The 24,277-nt window shown below is 26.8% G+C and overlaps 2 protein-coding genes and 2 pseudogenes across 2 annotated transcripts; 1 reads left to right on the top strand and 3 right to left on the bottom strand.

Annotated features, from left to right (window-relative positions):
• Nucleotides 1–13,692: 13,692 nt before the first annotated feature.
• Nucleotides 13,693–15,309, top strand: LOC113549366 (annotated as a pseudogene).
• A 322-nt stretch (nucleotides 15,310–15,631) lies between these two features.
• LOC113552720 lies at nucleotides 15,632–16,305 on the bottom strand (annotated as a pseudogene).
• Nucleotides 16,306–16,896: 591 nt separating this feature from the next.
• LOC113549730 lies at nucleotides 16,897–17,599 on the bottom strand. Its single transcript, XM_026951177.1, has one exon. It carries the CDS (start codon nucleotides 17,264–17,266, stop codon nucleotides 16,928–16,930), a length of 339 nt encoding a protein of 112 aa, XP_026806978.1. The 5' UTR covers nucleotides 17,267–17,599; the 3' UTR covers nucleotides 16,897–16,927.
• Nucleotides 17,600–17,681: 82 nt separating this feature from the next.
• Nucleotides 17,682–24,105, bottom strand: LOC113549728 (apoptosis inhibitor 5). Its single transcript, XM_026951176.1, has 9 exons — nucleotides 23,781–24,105; nucleotides 21,010–21,171; nucleotides 20,735–20,900; nucleotides 20,309–20,667; nucleotides 20,063–20,242; nucleotides 18,617–18,774; nucleotides 18,321–18,552; nucleotides 18,119–18,263; nucleotides 17,682–18,053 (listed from the first exon to the last, which is right to left on the bottom strand). Exons 1-9 carry the CDS (start codon nucleotides 23,856–23,858, stop codon nucleotides 17,962–17,964), a joined length of 1,572 nt encoding a protein of 523 aa, XP_026806977.1. The 5' UTR covers nucleotides 23,859–24,105; the 3' UTR covers nucleotides 17,682–17,961.
• Between the last annotated feature and the right edge of the window lie 172 nt (nucleotides 24,106–24,277).

The raw sequence follows: 24,277 nt of genomic DNA on the forward strand, positions 1-24,277 counted from the left end.
TATTATTATTTTGTGTTTTTTTTCGTTAGTTAGGTTCCATTTTGTTTTTAAAAAATAAAATAATAATTATTTAATTACTTATATCACTTCTAGTGAGTTTATGCATCATGTTTAGTAAACTTATAAATTGCCAATAATTACGATCACAAAAGATCAGTTATATTTAGCTGCGTATAATTCTGCAATTATGGAAGACATGAAAACCAAACTTATAAGGTATTCTAGGTATAATTCAGTAAAATAATACACAAACAAAAAAAAACCCCTATTAAATATTGAATTATTTGGAGTAATACGAGATTTATTTTAAAAAATTCCAACTTTTAATAAAAAATATTCACTTTTTCAAGTTAATAATAATAATTATTTGCATAATTCTGGTTTAATCGCGTATGTTGGTTGATAGAATAATTAAATAGCTTTAAATTTAAAAAGAGAATTATGTTAAAATGTTGAAAAGTTTTGTAGAAACATAAAAAAATGTGTGGTAGGTTTGGTTTTATTTTAAAAAAGTTGATAAGCCCATAACTTAATAAATAAAAATGTTAGAACCCATCTTTAAAGGGCATTTCTTCGTCATTTTAGGTATACTTTCATAAGACACCGGCCGGTCACTTCCCACCCAGAACACATTGTAGAAATTGCTTTAAGAAATGTTGATCATATATTTAATCAAAATTATAATAAGTGTAAAAAAAATATGTTATGTTAAAAATCGGTCCTTTATGGCTTGAAATAAGGTGTTTAACAAAATATAATGATTATTCTTTATATGGTACACAATACACTTAACATGGATTACCTAATCACTGAATTAGGCAATCTAAAAATACGTCATGTTCCAAAATTAACTGAAATCTATATGAATCTTAATTCATTCCAAAAAATTCAGTGAAATACGCTTCTAAATATTTAAAATAGCACGTAATATTATAATTTTTATTGGTTCGATGTAAGAATGTATAAAATAGTTATATTTGTTGTAGAGAAGTGGATGGTAAGGCCTGACACGTATGAGATATGCATGATATATACATATAATATACAGAATGATTCTTTTATCAAACAACACTCACCATTTCAAAAATTATTGATGTTTTTGAAAATATATTTTACATAGTTTCAAGTTGTTAAAAAACAACGTTTTTATTAAAAATTTATATTTTTAAATATTTTTTGTTCTTATAATTTTTTAAGTTTTTTACTTTTTGAATGACAATATAGTGTTTTAATTTCATATTCCAAAGCAGAATAATTTTCTGAGTATTTTTATACATAAAATTCGAATTTAGGGTGAGTAGTTTATGAGTTATACTTATTTAAAGTTTACACAAGCGGAGTAGTAGACAACAATTTTGCGAGGTTACCATGTATCACTCTACTCCGCACAACTAAACTTTAAATACGTATAACTCATAAACTACTCGCCCTAAATTCGATTTTTATGTATCAAAATACTCAAAAAATTATTCTGCTTTGGAATATGAAATTAAAACACTATATTAAAAATCTATGTTGTCATTTAAAAAAGTAAAAAAATTAAAAAATTAAAAGGATAAAAAATACTTAAAAATATAAATTTTTAATAAAAACATTGTTTTTTAACAACTTTTTGAAATAATGAGTGTTGTTTGATAAAATAATCACCCTGTATATAAATATATTTTTTTAAATGTATGATTTCAAGGCCGTATCTGAAGGGAGGGGGTCCAGGGAGTCCGGAGTCCGGATAATGAAAAATAATTTCAAATATTTTTAGTAACAACACTAACAAGCAATTATAGTTAAATCTAAATAAATTAAAATAATAACATATATATTCCATATAAATTGCTATTCATTAATAAATAACTGACTTACTTATTATTTGATGCTAACAATTTTCAAATTGGAGGTGGTTATAATAAACAATACTTTTAATATATACCTGTATTGATCGCAAAATATTTTCATTTAATTTTCACTTCAACTGATAATAATTATATGGATGTTCACACAAAGCAAAACAAAATTGGCCTAGTCAAGCAAAAGAAAAGCTTAAAATCTTATTGAGAAATGTGAACTTCATAAAAAAGAAATAAATGCAATTCTACCCAATTATCCAAAATTTGTTTACACTTTGGCTCATTGATTGTCTGATTTACATTTTTTAGAGTCCTTTTTTATTAGTTTTTTAATTAATACACGCTCTTTAATACGTTTTTCTATTAATTCTGGACATAAAGTCTGTAAAAAACATGAATATTAAATTTAGTAATGTAAGTATCATTTTTTAAATTTTTTTTTAGAACAGGTACCAACCTCAAATAGCCGCTCATTATTAAAATTGGCTTCTTTTTTCTTTTTCAATTTTTTTAACTGTTCTTGATGATAAACCAATTCCTTATCAGTCATCAATTTAGCTTTTAATAGCTCGTCCTTATTATAATTGTCCTTCTTTTTCAAAAATAATTTGTTTTTTAATCTAAAAATAAACATTTACAATTTACATAGACAGTAGACACATAGTTGTTACTTGTTTATAGTTATAGTGTATACTAGGTATTAATTTGTAACTTTTGGTTACACCTAATTATTAGCAATATTCAGCATGAATAATATAAATTATAAACTACAGTAATTACGCTAAATTTTTATTTTCAATTGACAGTATTTGTATTTGACGTTTTGCATCTCTAATATCTTCTAAATGATTTTTTCGATCGTATACATATTCGTCCCGAATTTGTTCATTTAATTTTTTCAATTCATCGTTGTTTTTATTAGCAGTGTTTAATTCTTCTTGTAATTTATAGATTTTTTCTTGAAACTAAAATATAATATACTCTTATGAGCTAATTACCTATAGTATTATTATTTACATAAATTATTAGCAAATAGTTCTTTTCAATGCAAAAACATTGACCAGTACTGGCAGTACTAAAATATTATTAAGTTCATTAGATTGTAATTTATAATAACTCGTAATATGTTATCATAAGAAAATGGTCTTACCCCTTCAATAGAAGTTCTTATTTTGTCTAATTCAGCTTGTTGTATTTTTTCAAATTGATTATTATGAGATAATTGTGTATTGTAATTTTTTTTGTCTTGTTCTAATGCATATTTTTCATTACGAAGTTCTTCGTATCTTTGCTCCGCAATGTGTATAATTTCATCTTTTCTCTCATTTTCTGAAAAATTAAAAATAAAACTATAACTGGCATCATTATGTCTTAATATGTTAGACAAAGTATTAATAACAAGCCAACAAGGTAATACGTGCCTTTTATCACACATTCTTTTTTAGAAATTGCTTCATGTACTCTTTTGCTCATCATTTTGCACATTGTAGTTCTTGTATTACATTTTGAATTAGTTTCATCGATAACCACCTGTTAAAAAACACATGGTTTTATTATTATTCATTGTAACTAATGGCTAATTCTCAACCAACTAATTCAATTTTAGAAATAACCACGGAATTAATTTTTAAATATTTATAGTTTATAGGATTTTGATTTATATTTATAGATACCCTAAGTTTTTCAATTGTTGAACCTTTAAGACAAATGTCCATTTTATCATAACGGTTTTCTAATGCTTGATCTTCAAGCACTTTGGTCGCCTTTTTTAATTTCTTTTCAAGTATGTTTTTATCATATTTACACTTATTCAGTGCTTCTTTATACATCGTTAGATCATCATCATATTTTTTTTTGCAGTCTTTTATTAATCTATTGAACAAAACATTCACAAAACAATTTTATTGTAATTTATGATGTATCAAAATGAAATGTATACTTGTTGATCTTGTGTTCAAAAACAATTATTTTGTTTTTGTAGTTTCTTTCTGTTAATGAAGCTGAAAAAATATAATAACATTTTGTTCAAAAATTAAAACAATCATGTATTTTTTTCTATCATATAGGATTTAAATTTAAATGTTAAAAACTGAATTAAATGTCCATGTATACTCCGGCCCACGAGAGTCCGACCGTAAACCGCGCAGTGAATAGATACAGACGCGGGCGAGATCTGCTGGCCGAATTTTCTCCCACCATGGTGCCATTCCTACTATTTGGCAACGTGTATACAGCGGCAATCGTTGTCGACCAGTTTCCAATCGGTATGGTTCAGTTTATGGGAGGGGGCCGATGTGCAGCGACGAACAAGTTTTTACGGTCGGACTCTCGTGGGCCGAAGTATAGTTATATCATATTCATATACAATATTTTTTAATTTTAGTTGAAGTTTGCATGTTTTAGGATTGTAAATTTTATTAGAATATTTTGTACAAAGGCATATTTTAAATGATGTACCTACAGTATCATTATTCTATTTTTCACACATAGGACATAGCTATATTCAATTTGAAATAAATTAATAAATTTAAAAAAAATATATTTATATATTAGGTTTTAAACTACTAATTCTCTACAAGAAACATTGGAAAAATATTCACAACAATTTTTTGATATTTCATTTGTAAAGCCATTAAAAATTTATTTTCGGCTTACCCACTAACCTATCTATCAAATTTAGTTATTGGATTTAATATGAAATTTACCGCATTTGATTTCCGGTTCCTTTCCCTTGTTTTTTTTATCTTCCTTTACAACTAGATCTTTACTTAACTGGAACTGTAAAGTAAAATCAGTATTAAGTACTTAAATATATAAAAATAAAAAATTCAGTGGCGCCGCGTATATCGTACACTGCATACGCGTTTGTGTATTGTTCCGCATAAATCTGTGTTAGTGTGTTACTCCAACCAAATAGGAATAATAAATATTTCATTTACACCATTGAACGTGTAATGAAAATCTCTACATTTATCTAACTATTTTTAAATAAAACAAAAAATCTTAGCCTTGTCGCTGGACGCTGACCTCTCAAATTCCAACAATTATAATTATCTATTAAGTATTACTCGCACGACTATATAGACCCCTCCGACTATCGGATAGCCGGTGCCCGATGGTCATTAGTCTACACCAGTGTTTTTCAAACTGTGGTACGCGTACCCCTTGGGGGCACTCGAAATTTTTAAGGTGTACAAGTCTGGCAAATGGCCAACATGTATATAAGTCTTTAAAATTTTTTTATATATATTTTAGTTTAGTAACTAAGAAGGGTACCCAAATAAATTTATTGATAGAAAGGGGTATAATGTTTATAAATGTTTGAGAATCCCTGGTCTACACCGTTATCGTGTTATCGCAGTGTCAATAAATATCAATACTTACAATGACACCGAAGCCACCTACTATCAACAAAACCAGAGGAAATCAAGACAATAAACATTTAGTCTATCTACATCTAAAAATAGCCCTACCAAAAATCGTATTTAGAGTATATCAAATGCCATATTTATCTATATAGTTGAAGATTCCCACTTACCGTTACCTACATGGACTATACCTAAATAAAACCACTCATGACTCATCTACTGATAATACAGAATCTAAGAAAACTAAATCGATTTTTATAACGGATAACAGATTTTCGCCGCTCGCTACAGAGAATGATAATAATGAAAATACACACAATTCCATTGAAAAAGTAAATAAAACCACTAATGATTCGCCAACAAAACCGCCAACTCCCACCACCGATATTAGTCCTAGGTATACAGGACGTAGTCAAATTTCGCAACCAATTATTTTAGCTAATTGGTCCCTAATATTTCTCCTTCGAATCGTCAACAAACGATTTAAAAATACAAACCAGACTCATATCGTGAATGAATACATTATTTAAAATATAATAATGCTCAGTACCATACATACCAACCCCAAGAGAATAAATCTTACTACTGCGTTTCCTATATACTGCGGACCTGCAATAACTGTCTCAAGCCGCCGTCCTATGCTGCCTGTATAAATTTTTATCAGTGTCCATTCTGATTGTTATATTCTGTGTAGGTATTGAAAAAATTGGTTTTTCAGTTCGCCTAGTTACTAACGTACTCAAAAAAATAACAAGACAAATTGCCAATTTTCTTTATTGATCTATAACCAACCTCAATCAATTATGATATATTTAATGTAACATCTTTACTCCACACCAAAGTAAAAATAGAGAAACCACATAAACGTAGAAACATCATTCAATGCCAAATTTGTCAAGACTACGACCACTCAAAAAAATACTGTTCATACCACCCAAGATATGTCCACTGCGGTGACAATTATCTAACCAGCAATTGCACTAAATCATATGAGACTCCAGCCAAACATGCCCTTTGCCAATGTGACCATCCAGCGAACTACAAAGGATGCCAAGTTTATAAACAGCTCCAACGTTCCCGCAAACCAACCACCAACAATTCGTGCTTCAACAAATACTCAAATTTAATTAACACAAGGAATGTAAGTATTAATAATAATAAATTGTAAAACTACCCAACCGCAAACAACGGAAACAAACTCATCTCTATATTCAACTTGCTCTTATACTAAGCCACTAAGGCCACATTTGTCCACCTAACCCAAATCGTCTAATGTTAATAATGAGAACGCGAATCTCTCAAACTTCATAAATGAATTCAAAGCACTTATTATCCCTTGCTATCTCTTCTCACTACGATTCTCGATCGCCTTCTCGCTTAAAATAGTAAATAACTCTTTCACCGCTTAATCATTAGTCATACTGCTATAGAACATCAATGGGTTACACAATCACAAAAATAAACTAATCATTACCCTAAATGATAAAAGAATTGACTTAGCCATAATCTCCGAAACTCATTTCACCCCAACACAAAATTTAAAATTTCTATTTTTTTTGGTATTTCCAAAATACCAGATTTAATTAAGATAAAATATGTAAGTGATAATTTAAAATAAAAATTTGCTGCATTTTTTCAAATAAATTACTATAAAGATTTACTTTGTATTATGATCTAACAGGGCCGCCCCGATACATATTTCGTAAATACAGTGTATACAGTATAAACGGATAAAATGTATACAACATTAAGTATTTGAGTAGGCACTTGTCAAATTATAATTTTTTTTCTACAATTTATAAATAATTTTGTAAATATTATTACGTACAAATATGACGGCATAATAATTTATTAATAGGTATATTATAATTTATAATAATGATGAAGGTATATAAGTTAATTTTCCGATTACCAACTGCTCAACACAAATACTATAATACAATTTAAGTACTACCTAAAATATAGTTCGTTAAATAATTTAAAACACTTAAATTTTGATTTTTCAAATAGAAAAATTTAATTTTTTAAGTAAGTTAAATTATTGTTTTAATTAAATTTAACTTATGTTCAAATAGTTAAGTTTTAATTAAAACCAATCACCTATTTTTTAAATTATTATTTTCTATTTATTAAATATAACATCATCGTAAAAGATAAGCTCCTAAACGATATAATTCTAATGCCACAACTCAAGCTGAATTCACAATGCATCTATTTTATAGAAAATAATTTAAAATTGTTCTCGATATTCTGTTGAAACTAACAAATGAAAATTAAAAATCATGTATTTCTTCTATTCAACCATTATTTACTTTATTGTCTCAAAAGCAATATTATATTATGTTACCAAATGGCAAATTATAATAGTTTTGTAAATACACAACAGTGTTATACATTTTGTTATTGAAAATATTTTACTGTAGTATACTTGTGAAGTTGTGAAGATATTATCAAAATATATTAAGATATATATAAATGATAGTAAAACGGAGAACATAATGAAATATCTAAGAATTTGTAATATTTTGTAAAATATGTTTATTGACTACTATATGTATGTAATCTGTAGGTAGCAAATAGTTGTCGAGCGTAGCAAGAAAATTTTTTTTGAGTTGGCACGTTAATGCATCTTACCCCTGATGTCTACAATGACATATTCAATTTCATATTTTGAAGCAAAATTATTTTTCAGGAATTTTTATACTTCCAATCGAACGATGAGCTAGTTGTTTATTAATTATAAACTAGTATAGATGAAGAAATAACATATTTTTAAATAATTATAACTAATCAACAAAATATTGTTTAAAGTCGATAGTATAGGAATTAATAAATTAAAAACTCTAATAATTGTTGGATAATAACTTACGAAAGGACAATCAAGTGTACTGATCTCGTCTCTACATGCATCTTCTTTAGCAATGCTGTCTTTTATTTTTCCTAATAATATAGTCGTATCATGTCCTGTATATATAAACCTTGTTTTTTGTTTCTTCAATATTTCCTAAACACATATCATAGGTATTTTATTTTATGCAATAAAAGTTCTAAAATTTAAATTTTTTTTTAATTACAATTTGTTCTAATAATTTCTTTTTCTCTTCTCTCTCTACTACTAGCTTATCTAAATTTACATTTAGTTTATGCTTTAATGATTCCAGTTCGTGTATATCGTATTCTTTCAGTTTTAATTCATTTATTAATTGATCCTAAATAAAGAAATTAATTAATTATATTATTTATATGATTAACAATTAAAATTAAAATTAAATAATTACTATTTCTTTTTGCATTTCTTTTTTTTCAAATTCTGTCCTTGCATATTTAGTTTTTGCTTCTGACACCTCCATATTCTTATTTTTCATTGCTTCATCGAAACCTTTAAATATTTTTCCAACACCTTCGGATCTTATCTGTGAATATTAGATTGAAAAATACATATTTCATTTCCATAATAAATAAAGTACACATTTCGTTAATTATAGATATTTGGAAATTGGAATACTAAATTATTTAACTTACTAAAGCCTTTTCCAAATCAATCCCTAATATTCGAATTTCTCTTTCTAGTTCTTTATTCTTTATTTCTTTGCAACGTTGTTCGCTTGCGTGATGATGTATTTGAGTTTTATATCCTTTAATCTCGTTCTAAAATATTGTACTCATGTAATTATTGTATTTTTTTTAAAATATTAAACTTACTTCGAGATTTTTTATATAAGTTTTTGTTTTATTATCGTTAGCTACAATTTCGTTTCTATCCTTAATAGCTTTTTTTTCTCTACGAGTTAATTTCTCGATAACTTTTTCTAGATTTCTTATAGCCTAAAAAAAAAAAAAATACTTAATATTTACTCATCGTGGTTATAATTTATACGTGAGTTGTGTTATATTATTACTATTAAACTTTTATCGTTCTCTACAGTTTCTTCAGATATATTTTTTATCATTTCTTCTTTTTTTTCGGTCATGATTTTTAAGTCATATGATAATTTTTTGTTAGCTATAAATAATTCGTAATTGTATTTATTTAATTCAATTATTTTTCTTTGATAGGTTGTCATTTTAGCTGCATCCTGTTTAAAATAAATAATTAATATAATCATTATAAAGTCATCTATATGTGCGTTTTTAAACTAAATTGCGGTTACGTTTATAATAATTTTTGCAATTAAACTTATAAATATAAATAATAATAAAATCCTCGTTCTTACTTTTCAAGTACTTGATTTAATTTAAACCCTGAGGCACGCTCAGTGTTTACCGTCTCTTTTTTAAATATTATCCAAGGATAGTAATTTAAATGGGCTAACATTAAAGAGTGATTTGTAATCGGGTTTTATAGCCGCCCAAGGAGTGAAAAATGGTAATGGTTGAATAATTATTAATTTACACTATAATTCAAATATTGTATTACATACAGTCTTACAAGTTATACATTACATAAAGCGTATGAATGATTTAATGCAGTTATTTTCAAACTTTAAATTGGTAAAAATCATTTATCAAATCATCAAAGACTAATTTGTTTGTGAAAATAAACTAATAATAAAATAATATTTTTTTTTTGGTTCATTTTTTTTTTTTGAAAATAAAAATAAAATAACATAACAAATTTGCCGCCCCCTACAAGTTGTTACGAGCCTAGTGGTTATCCGCCACCGTGATGAAATAATTTTAACTAAATTTAACAACACTAAATGTTTTACTATATCTAGTCGCTGATGAAACGCCTGATATTTCCTCTATTGAACAATTCACATTGTGTGCAAGATATATTGAGTCAATTGAATGTAAATAATATTAAAATAGTTGAACAATTTCTAAAATTTGTACCAGTAGAACCAACTTTGGCCACTTCGGGTCAGAACTTAGTAGGTGTACTTTTAACAACAATGAATTTCTTGCGGTATTAACATAAATAACGATCGCTAATACATCATAGTAATATAACGTACAATAGGAGTGCTACGACGTAGAAATATACATTTAAATATAAAATGGAAGGAAGATATCCATTGCACCGGGTCAGACGCTAGTAGTAATACAAGTATACAACAATAATTAAACTAAAACCATTGATTACTAAAGGGGTAATCATAACACCGCAGATGACGCTGGTAGTCATAAAAATAATAAACAATAAGGACTAAGGAGTCACACCATTTGAACTGGTAAGGCAACCAGCATTACCAACATACATTAGTACATTGTAGGCCTATAATCGGTAACGACGATAGGAGAGCATTTCTGGGGAATGCTAGCGGAATTATAGCGGTTGAGAAACCCGCGCGTGTGGGCTGAGCGTCATCCGGACGTCACATTGTGATAAGATCATCGCACATGCGGCCCTGAATCCTGAAATGCGTAATAGCGTGAGAATATAATGGCTCATATGATAAGCTATAAGAGACATGCAAAGCAGAACGAAGGAAACCTATTACTATGAAAGGGAGCCCTGGAGAGGACTACGGCAGACGTGATATTACCATAGTTAGCGCAAGTTAGCCAGTCTATATCAGAATCATTCAATCGGCATGATTGAATCCAATGGCATATTTGGACTTAGTTTAATTTTCAATAAAAAAAAACACTGAAATATTTTTATCATTATATTTTACCGACACGATTACATCTCAATTAATCAACGCTTAGTCGATTGGCCCACTACAACATTAATACATATATGTAAGAAATATTATAGAAGTATCTACAAAACAATATTTTGTAGAGTATAACTATAAAGCTACTATCGGAATTAATATTAAAAATATTACTTACTTTGGTTAATTTAATTAATTTATTATTTTCTTTTTCCATGATAGTTCTTTCTTTTTTTAACACTCGAACTTCATCTTCGAGTTCCTTACATTTATATTTAAATTCGTCAAGTTCTATTTTATTTTTCTCTAATTCTTCCTCCAGTAGCCTAGGCTCATAATATACATCAGGTGATCTATAATATTGTATAAAATGTAAAATTAATTTAATTCTAAAAAAAAAACATAATACTGTTATGTTCCATGCAAACATTTTTAAGTAAATAACAAGCTGTGTATAATAAGTATATACGTAGATTAAAGTTTTAAATGTTTGGACATAATATAGTACTTACAATTATGTACATACATATTAAATTGTATTAATATATAAATATAATTTTATTGAGAAAAAAGACTTACGGCTCAATCCAATCAGGAAAAGGCATAGAGAATAATTCCTCCTCCATATTTTATTATTAATCAACTTTAGATAAGCAGTAAGTTCTATTATAGAACGATTCGATATAACAAATTATTTCGTATATTTATTTTCAAACATAAAGCATAGCCATAGATACGAGTGATACGATATTGGGTTCTTACGCAGTTATAATAATTATAATAAAATAAAATATTTTTAATATTATATATTGTGTAAGTAAATTAAAAAAATAATGAAATAATAGTGTAATCATAATTTTTAATATAGTATAATAAATATTTTCTATTTGCAAATATTATTTAAAATTGAAATATACATATATTTACAGTTATTATTTAAAAAAACTAAATGCGATATATGCCATACCTATCTAGTTGATAATTCTGGACATGTATTTAAATTAATAGATAAAATAATTGAAATAATGCTTTAATTAGTCCAAGCCAAGATATATCTAGTCACTATGTATAGTCGAAATTTGTCAAGAAACAGAAAGAATTTTCTATACTTACTATGATTTTCTGCCAAATATAAAATCAAAAATTGTTTATGCAATAAAAACCAATATATATCAAAAATCAAATATTTTTAAAGAGCTTAATAATCGCATTGTCTAGATCAACAACTATATAATTCTCATCCAGATCAAATATATATATCACGATATTAACATAATTAGATCTAAAATTTCACCATGAAGCTTAACAAATGAAAAAAAATATTACCTCAATCAGAAAAAAATTTACAAAACTTATTTTACTTATAAATGATTAATATGTAGCTATAATTATTATATAGTTTATTTTTATTTTAAATGCCAATAAAAAATGCTTACGAAATATGTTAAAATCACGAAAATTTGCAAGGAATTTTTTAAAATGAAAATTCATAAAATTGTTGTGACTAAGGTTAAAAAATCCAATGCAAGTTTCTCCATAACTTTTCCTTCAATAACTGTAAAAAAAATTCTAGCATTAATAAAGAAAAAATTTATGAGCGTATGAAATTTATTTTTTTACGAAATCACGTAAAATTATGATTATATTATTTAAATATAGATAATAATATAATATATTCTAGACTGACAAATCATCTCCGTTCAGATGTTCAGAATCATTTTTCGTATACAATGATACCTGGCATTGCATTCAAATTTAACACATCCATTATAGTGACCAGTGACCTCCTCTCCATCTCTACTATACAGCAGAGTGATACCCACTTGCTTACTTTTTTTTATTATTATTATTATTCTGTTTCGTCACCAATGTGGCAATGTGGTACGCCATATATTTATATTTTATATTTAAATGTAATCGAGCTGATCGAGTTTTTTTAAATTTAACTTATTTTCAAATAATATGTATTGTATTTATTTTGATAATGATATTATGTATAATCTTTTTGGAGATATTGATTAATTTTTTATGGCGGAATTCCACATAAGTGAATGAATTATAATATTATTATTTATTATTTATTTGTTTTATTTTGAATCACACATCATTGTAAAAATAATACATTTTTAACGCTCTACTCAGGATCTAAAAAATCTGAAAAAATGTTATGGTGTTTACAGTTTAAATCATTGATTAAATTTATTTAATCAATGTTTAAATTTTACATTTTTGGTGCAATATATAGTACCAGTGCCGGATTTAGTGTGACGAGGGGTGTTCCACCCCCCTCCACAACTTAAGATACCTCGTTTATTTTAGTCGGCAAATTCGTCATTTTGACATGGTAATCAGCAAGTCGACAATTTTGGTTTTATTATGTTTTATCATTTAATCATTATATATAAATAATAAATATTTAAATATTATTTATTATAATATTTAATATAATAGATAACTAATAACAATAATAATAACTCAAAATATAGCAAAATAGGTAATCAAAAATCTTTGTATAAATATTTGATTTGATAGTTAATATTTATTTCGTAAACATTTGAACTTTAAATGCTTATAAACAAAAATTGTGATTAACGATTTTTGATTTTTATCAAATATAATATAAGTATAATTTAACATGTACAAATAATATTAATAATCTTATATGATTATATTATTATAAGGTTATGTTCAAACTTATTTTAATTCTCATCAATAACTGGTGGTCCAAAAACGCCGGTGATACTACCAAAATGCATTAAATATTGCATATTATAATACATTACAACATACATGACATTTATAAATGAATATTATAATAATATAGCTATATAGGTAATTGTTATTAATTGTTTATTGTATTAAATTTTGTTCTAAATAAACGATTAACTGTGTTACATGTATTAATAACGTATTAGTGTTAATTTACAAGTATAATGGATTTAACACTAAGTAATAACATTAGGAGTATGACTAAGGAAGTTAAAAAAGGTACCTAGAAAAGATAAGTAATATCGGCTGCAATGATCTATATTTTATGCTTAAAGATCCATTTATTGAATGGTCTAACAATTTAGATTTAGTACCAGATGTAACATATCCTGATATATTTAATTACCTTATCTTAATTAAAAGTGCATACACTTTACAAGAGTTTAAGGCTTATAAAAGTTTAGAAGTGTATACTTTTTTGTAAGTATTGGTATCCAATGTAAATTAGCTTGATATTAATAATAAAACGCTTGTAGTTTCAGAGGATAGTTTATACTTAAAAGCTGCTATTAAAAATGTTTATTTTGCTTAGTATAATTTTGCTTCTGCTTTGAACAATTTATAGGTGTGTCGTTCTCAAAGGTTGAATAATACCAAACTTATACCATGGATTATTTAAAAAAAATCTGGAGATGTGTTAGCTGCTCATTGTACTTGCATGGCTGGTCTAGGAGAATGTTGTTTGCATGTTGGCGCTGTGCTATTTTTTCTTCAGTACATTTGCTTGAAAAAAACTGAATCAGAAAAATCAGTTACTGATGTCTCAGCATATTGGGTTACCTCCTTTTAGAAAAATACTGAACCAAAAAAAATATCTTCTATAGATTTTAGTCATCCAAAAACTATTGATCCACATTGTTCAAAAACTGATTTGATTAAAATACTACCCAAAATACTTCAAGATAATGATACTTTTCATAATTTTCTTTCCAAGTTAAAAAAAATAAATTGCAATGCTGGTATTTTAAAGGTAGTATCACCTTACAATTTAAAATTAACTCTTTTCCTAAAAGTTTTAATGGAATTTATCAAGATGAGAATGCACTACTTAGTAGAGAAGAGCTTATCACATTAGGTTCTAGTATGGATTTTTCTTTAACTGTGAATGATTGTAACAAAATTGAAGAACTTACTAGATAACAGTCACAATCTAAAGAATGGTTTTTGTATAGAAGTGGATGTATAACTGCATCCAGAGTCAAGGATGTGTGTTCAGTAAAAACATATAACACAAATATAAGCCTTATTAAATTCTATTTGTTATCCCTCAAATAATAAATTTAAAAATGCAGCAACAGAATGGAGTAATACTAATGAAAAAAATGGCCGAATATTATACGTTGAAAAATTAAAAAACAACTATTTACATTTTTCAGTTACTGAATTAGTCATTAATTCAAATATCCCATACATGGGGGCAAGTCCAGATGGGATAATTAACTGTGACTGTTGTGAAAAAGGTTGTCTGGAAATAAAATGTCCCTATAGTCTAAGTCAGGGAAAAGATATAACCTTGACTATTTAACAGATAGAAATTTGAAAAACAACCATCCATACTTCTACAAAGTTCAAACACAGATGCTGATTTGTGGTGTAAATTATACAGATATTGTTATTTGGTCGCCAAATAACTATCACAGAGAACGCATCAACATAAACCACAAATTGTGTAATGAAATAATTATTAAATCAAAATGGTTCTTTTATGAAGCTATTTTACCCGAGTTACAACTACAAATCAACAATCTTTAAGTGGACAAATATATCCATATTGTATGTGTAAGACAGACAAAGGGGGTAAAATTTTAATGTGTTCTCAAGAACGGTGTTTAAATCTTTGGTACCATTATACATGTTTAAGTATAAAACGCAAGCCAAACGAAAATTGGAAATGTTCAACCTGTAAATAATATTTTAAAGTTTTAACTATTGTCTATTATGTAACAATTTATTAATTTTATTTTATTATTTTAGTAATAGAAACAAATAAACATTTCATATTTTTATAATTTAGTAAGCTTAAAAAAATTATAAAAATGTAATATACTTAATTTAAAGGTACAACTGAACTACATAAATTTATTAAAGAGCAACATACAGTGACAATCGAATCAAAGAGATATGATTTGTCAATTTGGTGTTTAAGGGTATTTATTTGAACAGGGCCATTAAGTATTGTGTATTTTAAACGAGTTAAACCTATAACTCGTTCTACATGAATTCGAACAGACGCTATTTTTCTTGTTTCCTCAATACTACAAGGATGTAACTGAGGTTGTCCTTTAGTGAATGCAGGATTTTTAATGTAGCATAATGAAATCCAACACTCATTTATAGTAAACCCTCGGTCCGCTAATACTATATCACAGGCAATACATTTTCTAAGAAGTTGTAATTTTCTGTCATATGGTTTTCACTAACTCCACCTCCCCCCAACCATCAGATATATATGAAATAATACCTTGTGGAGTAATTGCAATCAAGTATTTACAGTATTTTTATTTTTATAAGATGACCACGTTTGAGCTCTGGCATTTAAATTTAATGGTTTTTCAATTTCAATTTCAAAACAATCAATTATTACTGCAACAGAATTGCCAAATGCATTGAAAAATGATTTAGGCATTAAGGTAAGCAAATATTCTCTATCAGGCCAGTAAATTAATTTTTTGAACATATGCTCTAAAAGAAATATTACTTTACAAAATATATTAGAAACAGCTGAACTAGTAATATTAAATCTGTAACCCAAATCCACAATTTAATATTAATTTCATTAAGCATAATAATAACTTTTGGAATTCTGATAATCTTTGATTGCTGGAAGTTAACCCTGGTTTAATCTGCTCTAGTATTAAATTAAACAGTTGAATGTTTTCTAACCCAGTATAATATGTTAACATTTTTGGTCTATTCTCAAAATTTTTTTCACTTAAATTTAAATAGTCGATTTTAGATTTTAATTTTGGTATTAATAAGTTATTTTGTAATGTTTGTATGTCAATCATTGTCATTTCAGTTGAAGACGATATACCAGTGTCAATTGGCTTATTTACATTTTCAATACCTACAGTAACTAAATCCTAAATAGAAAATTTTGATTAATAATTAGGACTAATTTTTAAAACTAAATTTGGTATTTTTACATTGTTAATTGAAATTGTAGTATTTGATTCATTTATTTTATTTGTGAATATCCTTTTAGTAGCACTTTGATGCTTTTTCATGACAGAAGAAGTAGCTACACCTTTAGCAATAATATTTAATATTTAACAAAGATTCAATTGATATACTTTTAATGGTAATTGTGAATTTAGTTTTATATTAGCCTATTATATTAAATTCATAAATTCATCATTATACCTATATCTAATAATTTACTCTTACCACTAGTAACACAATAACCCATATTTAATGTTGGATACCAATCTGGATCATTTTCGGCTTGGTATTTGGCTAGTTTACCAGATTTAAAATGAGCAGAACATACACGCATGTAGTCAATATTTTTATTTGGTAGATCAAGTCTATGTAATGATTTCAACCAAGCATTTTGTTGTTTATTCATTTTCATTTTCAGGTCTGACGCAGCATTCATCTTAACTTTTGGAAAACAATAGAAAGAGATATTTTTGTTTGTTGTTTTATTAGAATACCCAACAATGGCACAGAGCATCAGCATTTTAATTTTAAAAATATATCAGAAGACAGAAATGTTTATTGTTTACAGTAAATAGATTTAACAGTTCAATAACTAATTGTATATTGTATTACTTTGAGCATTTACTATGGTATTTGACCACCATGCACCAATATTTTGGACCAACAATTACTGATAACAGATAATTGATAGTAATAAGCGGCCATACTATAATGATCAATACAAAAGTTGTCATATATTTTATATAAAAAAAAGTAATGTAAAAAGAAAATAACTGCTGCCATTTATAAAAAATTATTATGTATATATTATTATATTAAATTAATTTAAAAATTCTTTGATAGTCTCAATTTTTTGTTGTTTTTTTTTATATTGAAAAATACAATTTTTTAAGAAAAGTGTTATACTGATTATGATAAAAAATATACTTTCAAACTAATTAAGAATTAATTTTATTATTTGTCAAATAACTATACTTGAATATTAAACTAGCATATTATAAGATGGCTATGCTTAGTGAATTTACAAAATAATTGGTCAGAAAAAAATTAATATGTACATCATTCAATAATACTAAATCATACTATAATTAGCATTATTGCTTAAAAATAAATGAAAACTATTAACATTTAACAATTAAATCAGCAATGTACTTATTATATGATTAGTACTAAGAACACGTCAGTGAAAAAAATTGAATTGAATTCTAATTTACATTAGTATGGTCGCCATGATCGGCGATTGCCATTGTTGGTGTCGAATGATCTTTTAGTGTTCCAACCAGTACCACCACCACGACGATTATTATCTAAAATGGAAATTTTACAAAGATTTACTACAGTTGATAGTAAGTTATAAAAGTGGTATAGTTACTAGTTGTATTGTTAGAGAATTTGGCACTAAATTTATCCTTTGGAGGCTGATATATTTGTTGGCTATTATTACTGCCATCAATCCGTTTAGATTTTCCATCTACTATAATAGGTTCATGCTTTTTACCCTCTTGAATGATTTGCGCCTACAATAAAAATAATTAATTGTATCACTTTCATAATTTAAATCGAGTGTTACTTACAAGTTTGGACTTAGTTGCTCCACTAATCCAAGATAGGATGACAGTTGCTTTAAATCTAGGAGGTATGTTGAATAACTCTTTAATTAAAGTATTTATGTTACATGCTAATCTTAATCCTTCTAGTTTTTTTTCAACAACTGGATCATTTTTTACATCTTCTTCCTCCTTTTCTTTTAAGTCTTGCCTAACAATTTTCACAAATGTTTGAGTACACGTTCCAACGTACAATAACCTAAAAACAATAAGAAAATGTAATTTAAAACAAATAACAAGATAGATTTTTTTGATTATTCTACTTTTTCTTAAAATCTTTCTGTCTTTCAGGGTCTTTGCTTAAAAAATCTGGACATTGTTTTCCAAGTTTGTGAAAAGTATACAAAAGTGCTTCAACGCGATGTAAATCCATATCTTCAACTTTCTTATTGGAATCATTCTCAGGAACAGTAACTAAATCCTACAATTGGATATTTATTTTAAACTTAAATAACATACTCAAGGTTAAAATTAATAATTACTTACAATTTGTATGCCCCTTATAGAAACTAGACATGTTTATACCTTTTCTATTAATAGATTTTGGGTTGATATTTTTGTTCAAAAAATTATGGATTAGGTAATTAAAAATTATTAGCTAATATTTTTAAAAACTGAATCTATACAATTATTACTAATTGAACAAAATATTTAAAAACCAAAGTTTTTAAAACAAATTTTGGTTTTCTTTACAAAATGTTGCAGGTCAGTTGTGAAGAAATACATTTTTACTTTGCTTCGATTCATTGAGTCAAAGTTTAAACTATACCATGTACACATATTCATACAAGTCTTCTTTACATAATTAAGTTCAAAACTGACCTTAAAAAATATATTCATATCCTGCCATATCCTTATATTTATTAAAACAATATGCTGGATCCAAGCAATAGGAAGTAATAGAATAAGTTAATAGCTCAATATAAATCAACAATAATCAAGACAAAGCTAATGTAAGAGAAGTCCAAATTTGCTAATGACATACAACAACGAGGAGGTTTATCTTAATCATAAGTAGCAGATCATTAACAATAAAAATTAACACAAAGTAGAATTTAAAAAAAAAATCGGAGATAAAAAAGTTGGAGTTGGTTTTATTGCTCAGGTAATTTATGGACTGTATGTTTACAGCATAATTGCGATCAGCTAGAGAGTATATTAATGGTAATAAATAACTAAAATAAATTGGTCTGAGTTACCAAGTGGGTTAGAAAGGTGTAATTTGAACTAATCTTCAGGAGATATATTTTAATCAACTAATGATTCAAACACACATATATATATAATTGTAATAAAATGTAAAATTAAATGATAGATAATAGATATTTTAGGTTAAACTATTAACAAATTTGACAATGTCATTGTTGATAATACCTTAATGAACTTTTTAATATATTCACGGCCATGGCATAATTTGAGAAGTCGGTTAAAAAAACCACAACATAGAATGCCTACAATGAATATTACTTATATCGCTATCTAGTAGTCAAATTTAAAAACCAAATACACCTTTAGATTTGTAGAGAAGTGTTTAAAAAAACCATAGTATCATAACATTTGTTAGAATAAACCAGGTTCCAATAATTCTGTATACAATACAATGGACCCCATGTCAACTATACTTGACATGGGTTTATGTAAAGAAAACCCTATGTCTAACTATGGTTGACACATGGCCATGAACGTGTTAAATAATTTCAACTACTTACTAATAAAGCTTGGTACACTTGTCCAACTACTGCTTCAGGGTTCATTAGTTTACCACAAAATGGTACAGATTCTGCTAATGACTTTAAAATGATAAATTGTTTATCATTATCTTTTATAAGGGTATAGCGATTCAACAATTCACATATATATACAATAAACTTTGTGGATTCTACATGAGCCTGAAATAAAATTAAAATTACAGTCATTAGTTTAATCAAAATTTGAACTTTATAATAAATATTTACCGAAAAAAATGGAATAGCAAAATCTAGACAAGTTATGAATCGATTGACTTGATCTAAATCTTTGGGATTAAAAAACTGATCAAGTTCAGCTGTGCTTGCTAAGAGTTCAACGAGTTCTTTTTGACCATCTGGTGTATTAATTAGATGAGTCGATGATAAGATAGTCATGAGTGTTTCAAATTCTTCACAAGTAATATTTTGCATAACTTTTTTGCATTCTGCTATTATTAAATCTTCTACATCTCTTTTAATTATTTCTTTACCCAATGCCATTACTTTGTTCAATATAAATTTCATAGAACGTTCTCTTACCACTTCTTCATTTGATTGCATTTGACTGAATATTCCAGTTAAGGCACCTTAATAGAAAAATAAGTAATCACATAAGTAGTTTATAAATTGTTCATATTGTTTGAAAATATTTACCTTTAGCATCAATCTTAAAGAGTGATAATAAAGAATTCTGAGCTGTAAGTAATTCTTGTGGGTCATCAGCCTGAAGCAATTGAGCTAATATATCAGCTATTTTAGTCAGGTATTCTTTAGACTCTTTACATAATACTGGCAAATCTTTAATTGCTTGTTTTCGTATCTAAGAATATGTAACATATTGTATAGATGTAAAATACTGTTTATTGATTAAACATTATATAGTATTAACTAGTAAGTATATAATAGACATAAATCACCTATTTACTTACACAAATATCTTCATCTTCACAAAGATCAAGTTGAGCCTCTAATGCTTGAGCAGCAAGGTTTGGAAAATGTTTAAAGAATCTGGTTATAAATTGAGATGCGAGTCTTTTTTCTTTAGTTGATCCTTTAACTGCAGATAATATTTCCAAATACTCGGGCTCTTTCTATAAAGTATTTATAAATAATTTATTCTTGATAGTCAAAGTATGTAAGTATATTCAAAATATTATAAGGACTCAATGGTTTACTCACAATATAAATATTATAGGTAGGTAATTAAATCATATACCAATTTTTTTTTTCTGTAACCTATTTACAAGTCATTAAATTTTTTAAAGTAAATATAAAACACCTATCAGAAAACATAAACAGAATATATTTTAATTATTTTAGAACTATATAAAACAATATGAATAAAGATAATTCATTGAATCTTAATTAATACCTGACCCAGATTGGGCAGGCAAGCTACTAAGAAGATCTCTGTGAGCAACTCAAAATATGGGCCAGTTATGAGCGTTTGGTCATAATTTTATTTTAGTACAAATATTAGTAGAAAATATAATTGAATCAAGTTATTAAATCATACAGTAGCTGTAATCAAACTTTAGAAATCTTATAACTCGATGAGCTGATACCTTGTGTATCCAGTAGGTATACAATATACAAATTCACTAAATTTACTCCAACATCGGTCAAAAAAATTTGGTTTCACTGCTAGTAAAAGTCTATGCATTACCTTACATACTATTCCAAAAGCAAATTATACCTCAAATATTCTCCGATACCCATTTATGAAACTCTCCGCATGCTTGGAATCATACTCAACAACAAACTCAATGGACTCCTCACATAAAAAAAAAAGGTGGGCAATTGGGTATCACTTTGCTGTATAGTAGAGGTGGAAAGTAGGTCACTATAATGGATGTGTTAAATTTGAATGCAATGACAAGTATCATTGTATACGAAAAACGATTCTGAAAAGATATGATTTGTCAGTCTAGGATGTATAGGTATTTATTATTACCTAAATTTAAATTATAATTCATTTTTCTTAACTATTGGTGAAAGTTTCAAGTTTTTTACGACTTATACTTTTTGAATAACAATATATTGTAAGTCATTTTAGGATATTATATCGTTATTTTACGTGATTTTGTAAAATATAAAATTTTATACGCTCATAAAATTTTTTCTATATTGACGCTGTAGTTTTTTTTTACTGTTTTTTGAAAAAAACGTTATAGAGAACCTTGTATTGGATAATTTAACCTTAGGTATAATTCACAAAAATTTTATGAATCTTCAACATCAAAATTACTTGCTAACTTTTGCGATTTTGACATATTTCGAAAACATTTGAACTTTAAATGATTATAAACAAAAATTGTGACAAACATATTTTATTTTTTTTTATTACGATAAGTACAACTTATAATAAACTCTCTAATAAATTTTAAAGATTTTTTGGAAAGCCAAATTTTTTTTATCGGCATTTCAAAAAAAAAAACTTAGAAAAATCAAAATATTCAATTGTTTATAAATAGCTTAAAAAAAGTAAAAATATAACCTTAAATAGATAACACTAATATAAACATTTAGTGAGAATTTCAAGTATTTACAATGATTTGTTTTTGAGTTACAGCAACATAAAAAAATTGATTTAGTCAAAAACTGATATGCGTAAAAATTTCCATTTTTACGTTACTTTTTAGGTTTATTCCTTATTCCTGGCACTTTAGAAAACTACTGGACATTTTTTACTTTTGACCCCCCCCCCCCCCAAAGTACTAACTAGATTCATTTTTTTTTCAGATAGGGGTTGAAGTCAAAAATCAGAGCATTATTACTACTCCAAAACATGATACACAAAAAAAATAATAATAAAAAAACACACATCATAGTAAAATCAAATCAATACATTCATCATTCTGTTCAGAATCTAAAACTCAAAAGCACATGCAAAATCCGAATGAATGTCATATAATCACTTCCCACCATATATGGAATGCCAGCATGAAATCACTCAACATAGTTTATAAATCTCTTATTTTATCACAAATACAGTACGGCTCTCAAATTTATATTACAGCCAAAGAAAATCTATTAAAAACATTAGACTCTATCCACAACAAAGGGATTTATTTATCAATAGGAGCCTTTAGAACTAGTTCTATTATTAGCATTTTATGCTATGCAGGGAAACTCCCTCAACATACTCAGTGAAAAAGAACTTATATTATAGAATTAAAAGGATACAACAATTAAAATATGAACGTGTTTAATTTGAAGTACGAAAACAGTAAAACTTAAGAATCCTTGACTAGACATACTATATTATACTGTACAAGGATAACATAATATATTACATTATGTTCTAGAATAGAATAAAGTATAAACTTAAGTGCAGTAGAGAACCTTAAATTGAGCAATTAGTTTAATTATATTAATATTAATGTTAACTATTATACAAAAATTTAAATACAAGTTAAAATTTTAATAGAACATTTTATTTAGATATCTATTAAATTAATTTACAAACATAACCATGTTCAGTTTGATATTCTATCTAACAAGCTTCTGAGCAATTGCTCAAATTGGCCAAAAAAATGTTTAGATTAAGTTGTAAAAATTACTCATATTAATTTCAACTGGGTCAAGTGTTAAATAAAAATAAAAATATAATACTCTATTTCTTTCGGCATCGTAATAATTATTCTTTAAAATCTTTGATGCAAAGAAGACACACAAATATGATTTACGTTAAACTTACTTCGGCAATGTTTTCCTTAGCATCGGCAAGTATACCAAAGTATTTATACATTTTCTGAATGTTGTCTTCGGCCTCCATTTTTCTAGAATGCAAGTTTTTCTATCGGCAGTTGATTGAACGGATGAAGTAGCAATAACTAATAGAAATATATCTTTGAATGACGGATAGTTGGCTGATACGAATTCACTCTTAACCGTCAAACGTTGTACGATAAATAAACGAGAAGTATTAAGCTACTAATGCGGACTGCGGGACGCAGATGGGTTTAGGAAAATAGAAAAAGGTTTCGAGAAATCAGTATGATAATCCACGATTTTATAGTTTTGTAAGTAAATAATAATTATCAATAAGGACGGCGTTCCGGTACGATTGGTATGTGGTAACGGTAGTCACAACGTGTTTAGGTTACGTACCAGTGTCGTATATAATTGGACAAAAAATGTCGTTTAATACAATAATATCACATTAAGGTCGACTTTTTGCCATTGAAAATTATC

This window comes from Rhopalosiphum maidis, chromosome 1, assembly GCF_003676215.2.
Source record: "Rhopalosiphum maidis isolate BTI-1 chromosome 1, ASM367621v3, whole genome shotgun sequence".
NCBI lineage: Eukaryota > Metazoa > Arthropoda > Insecta > Hemiptera > Aphididae > Rhopalosiphum > Rhopalosiphum maidis.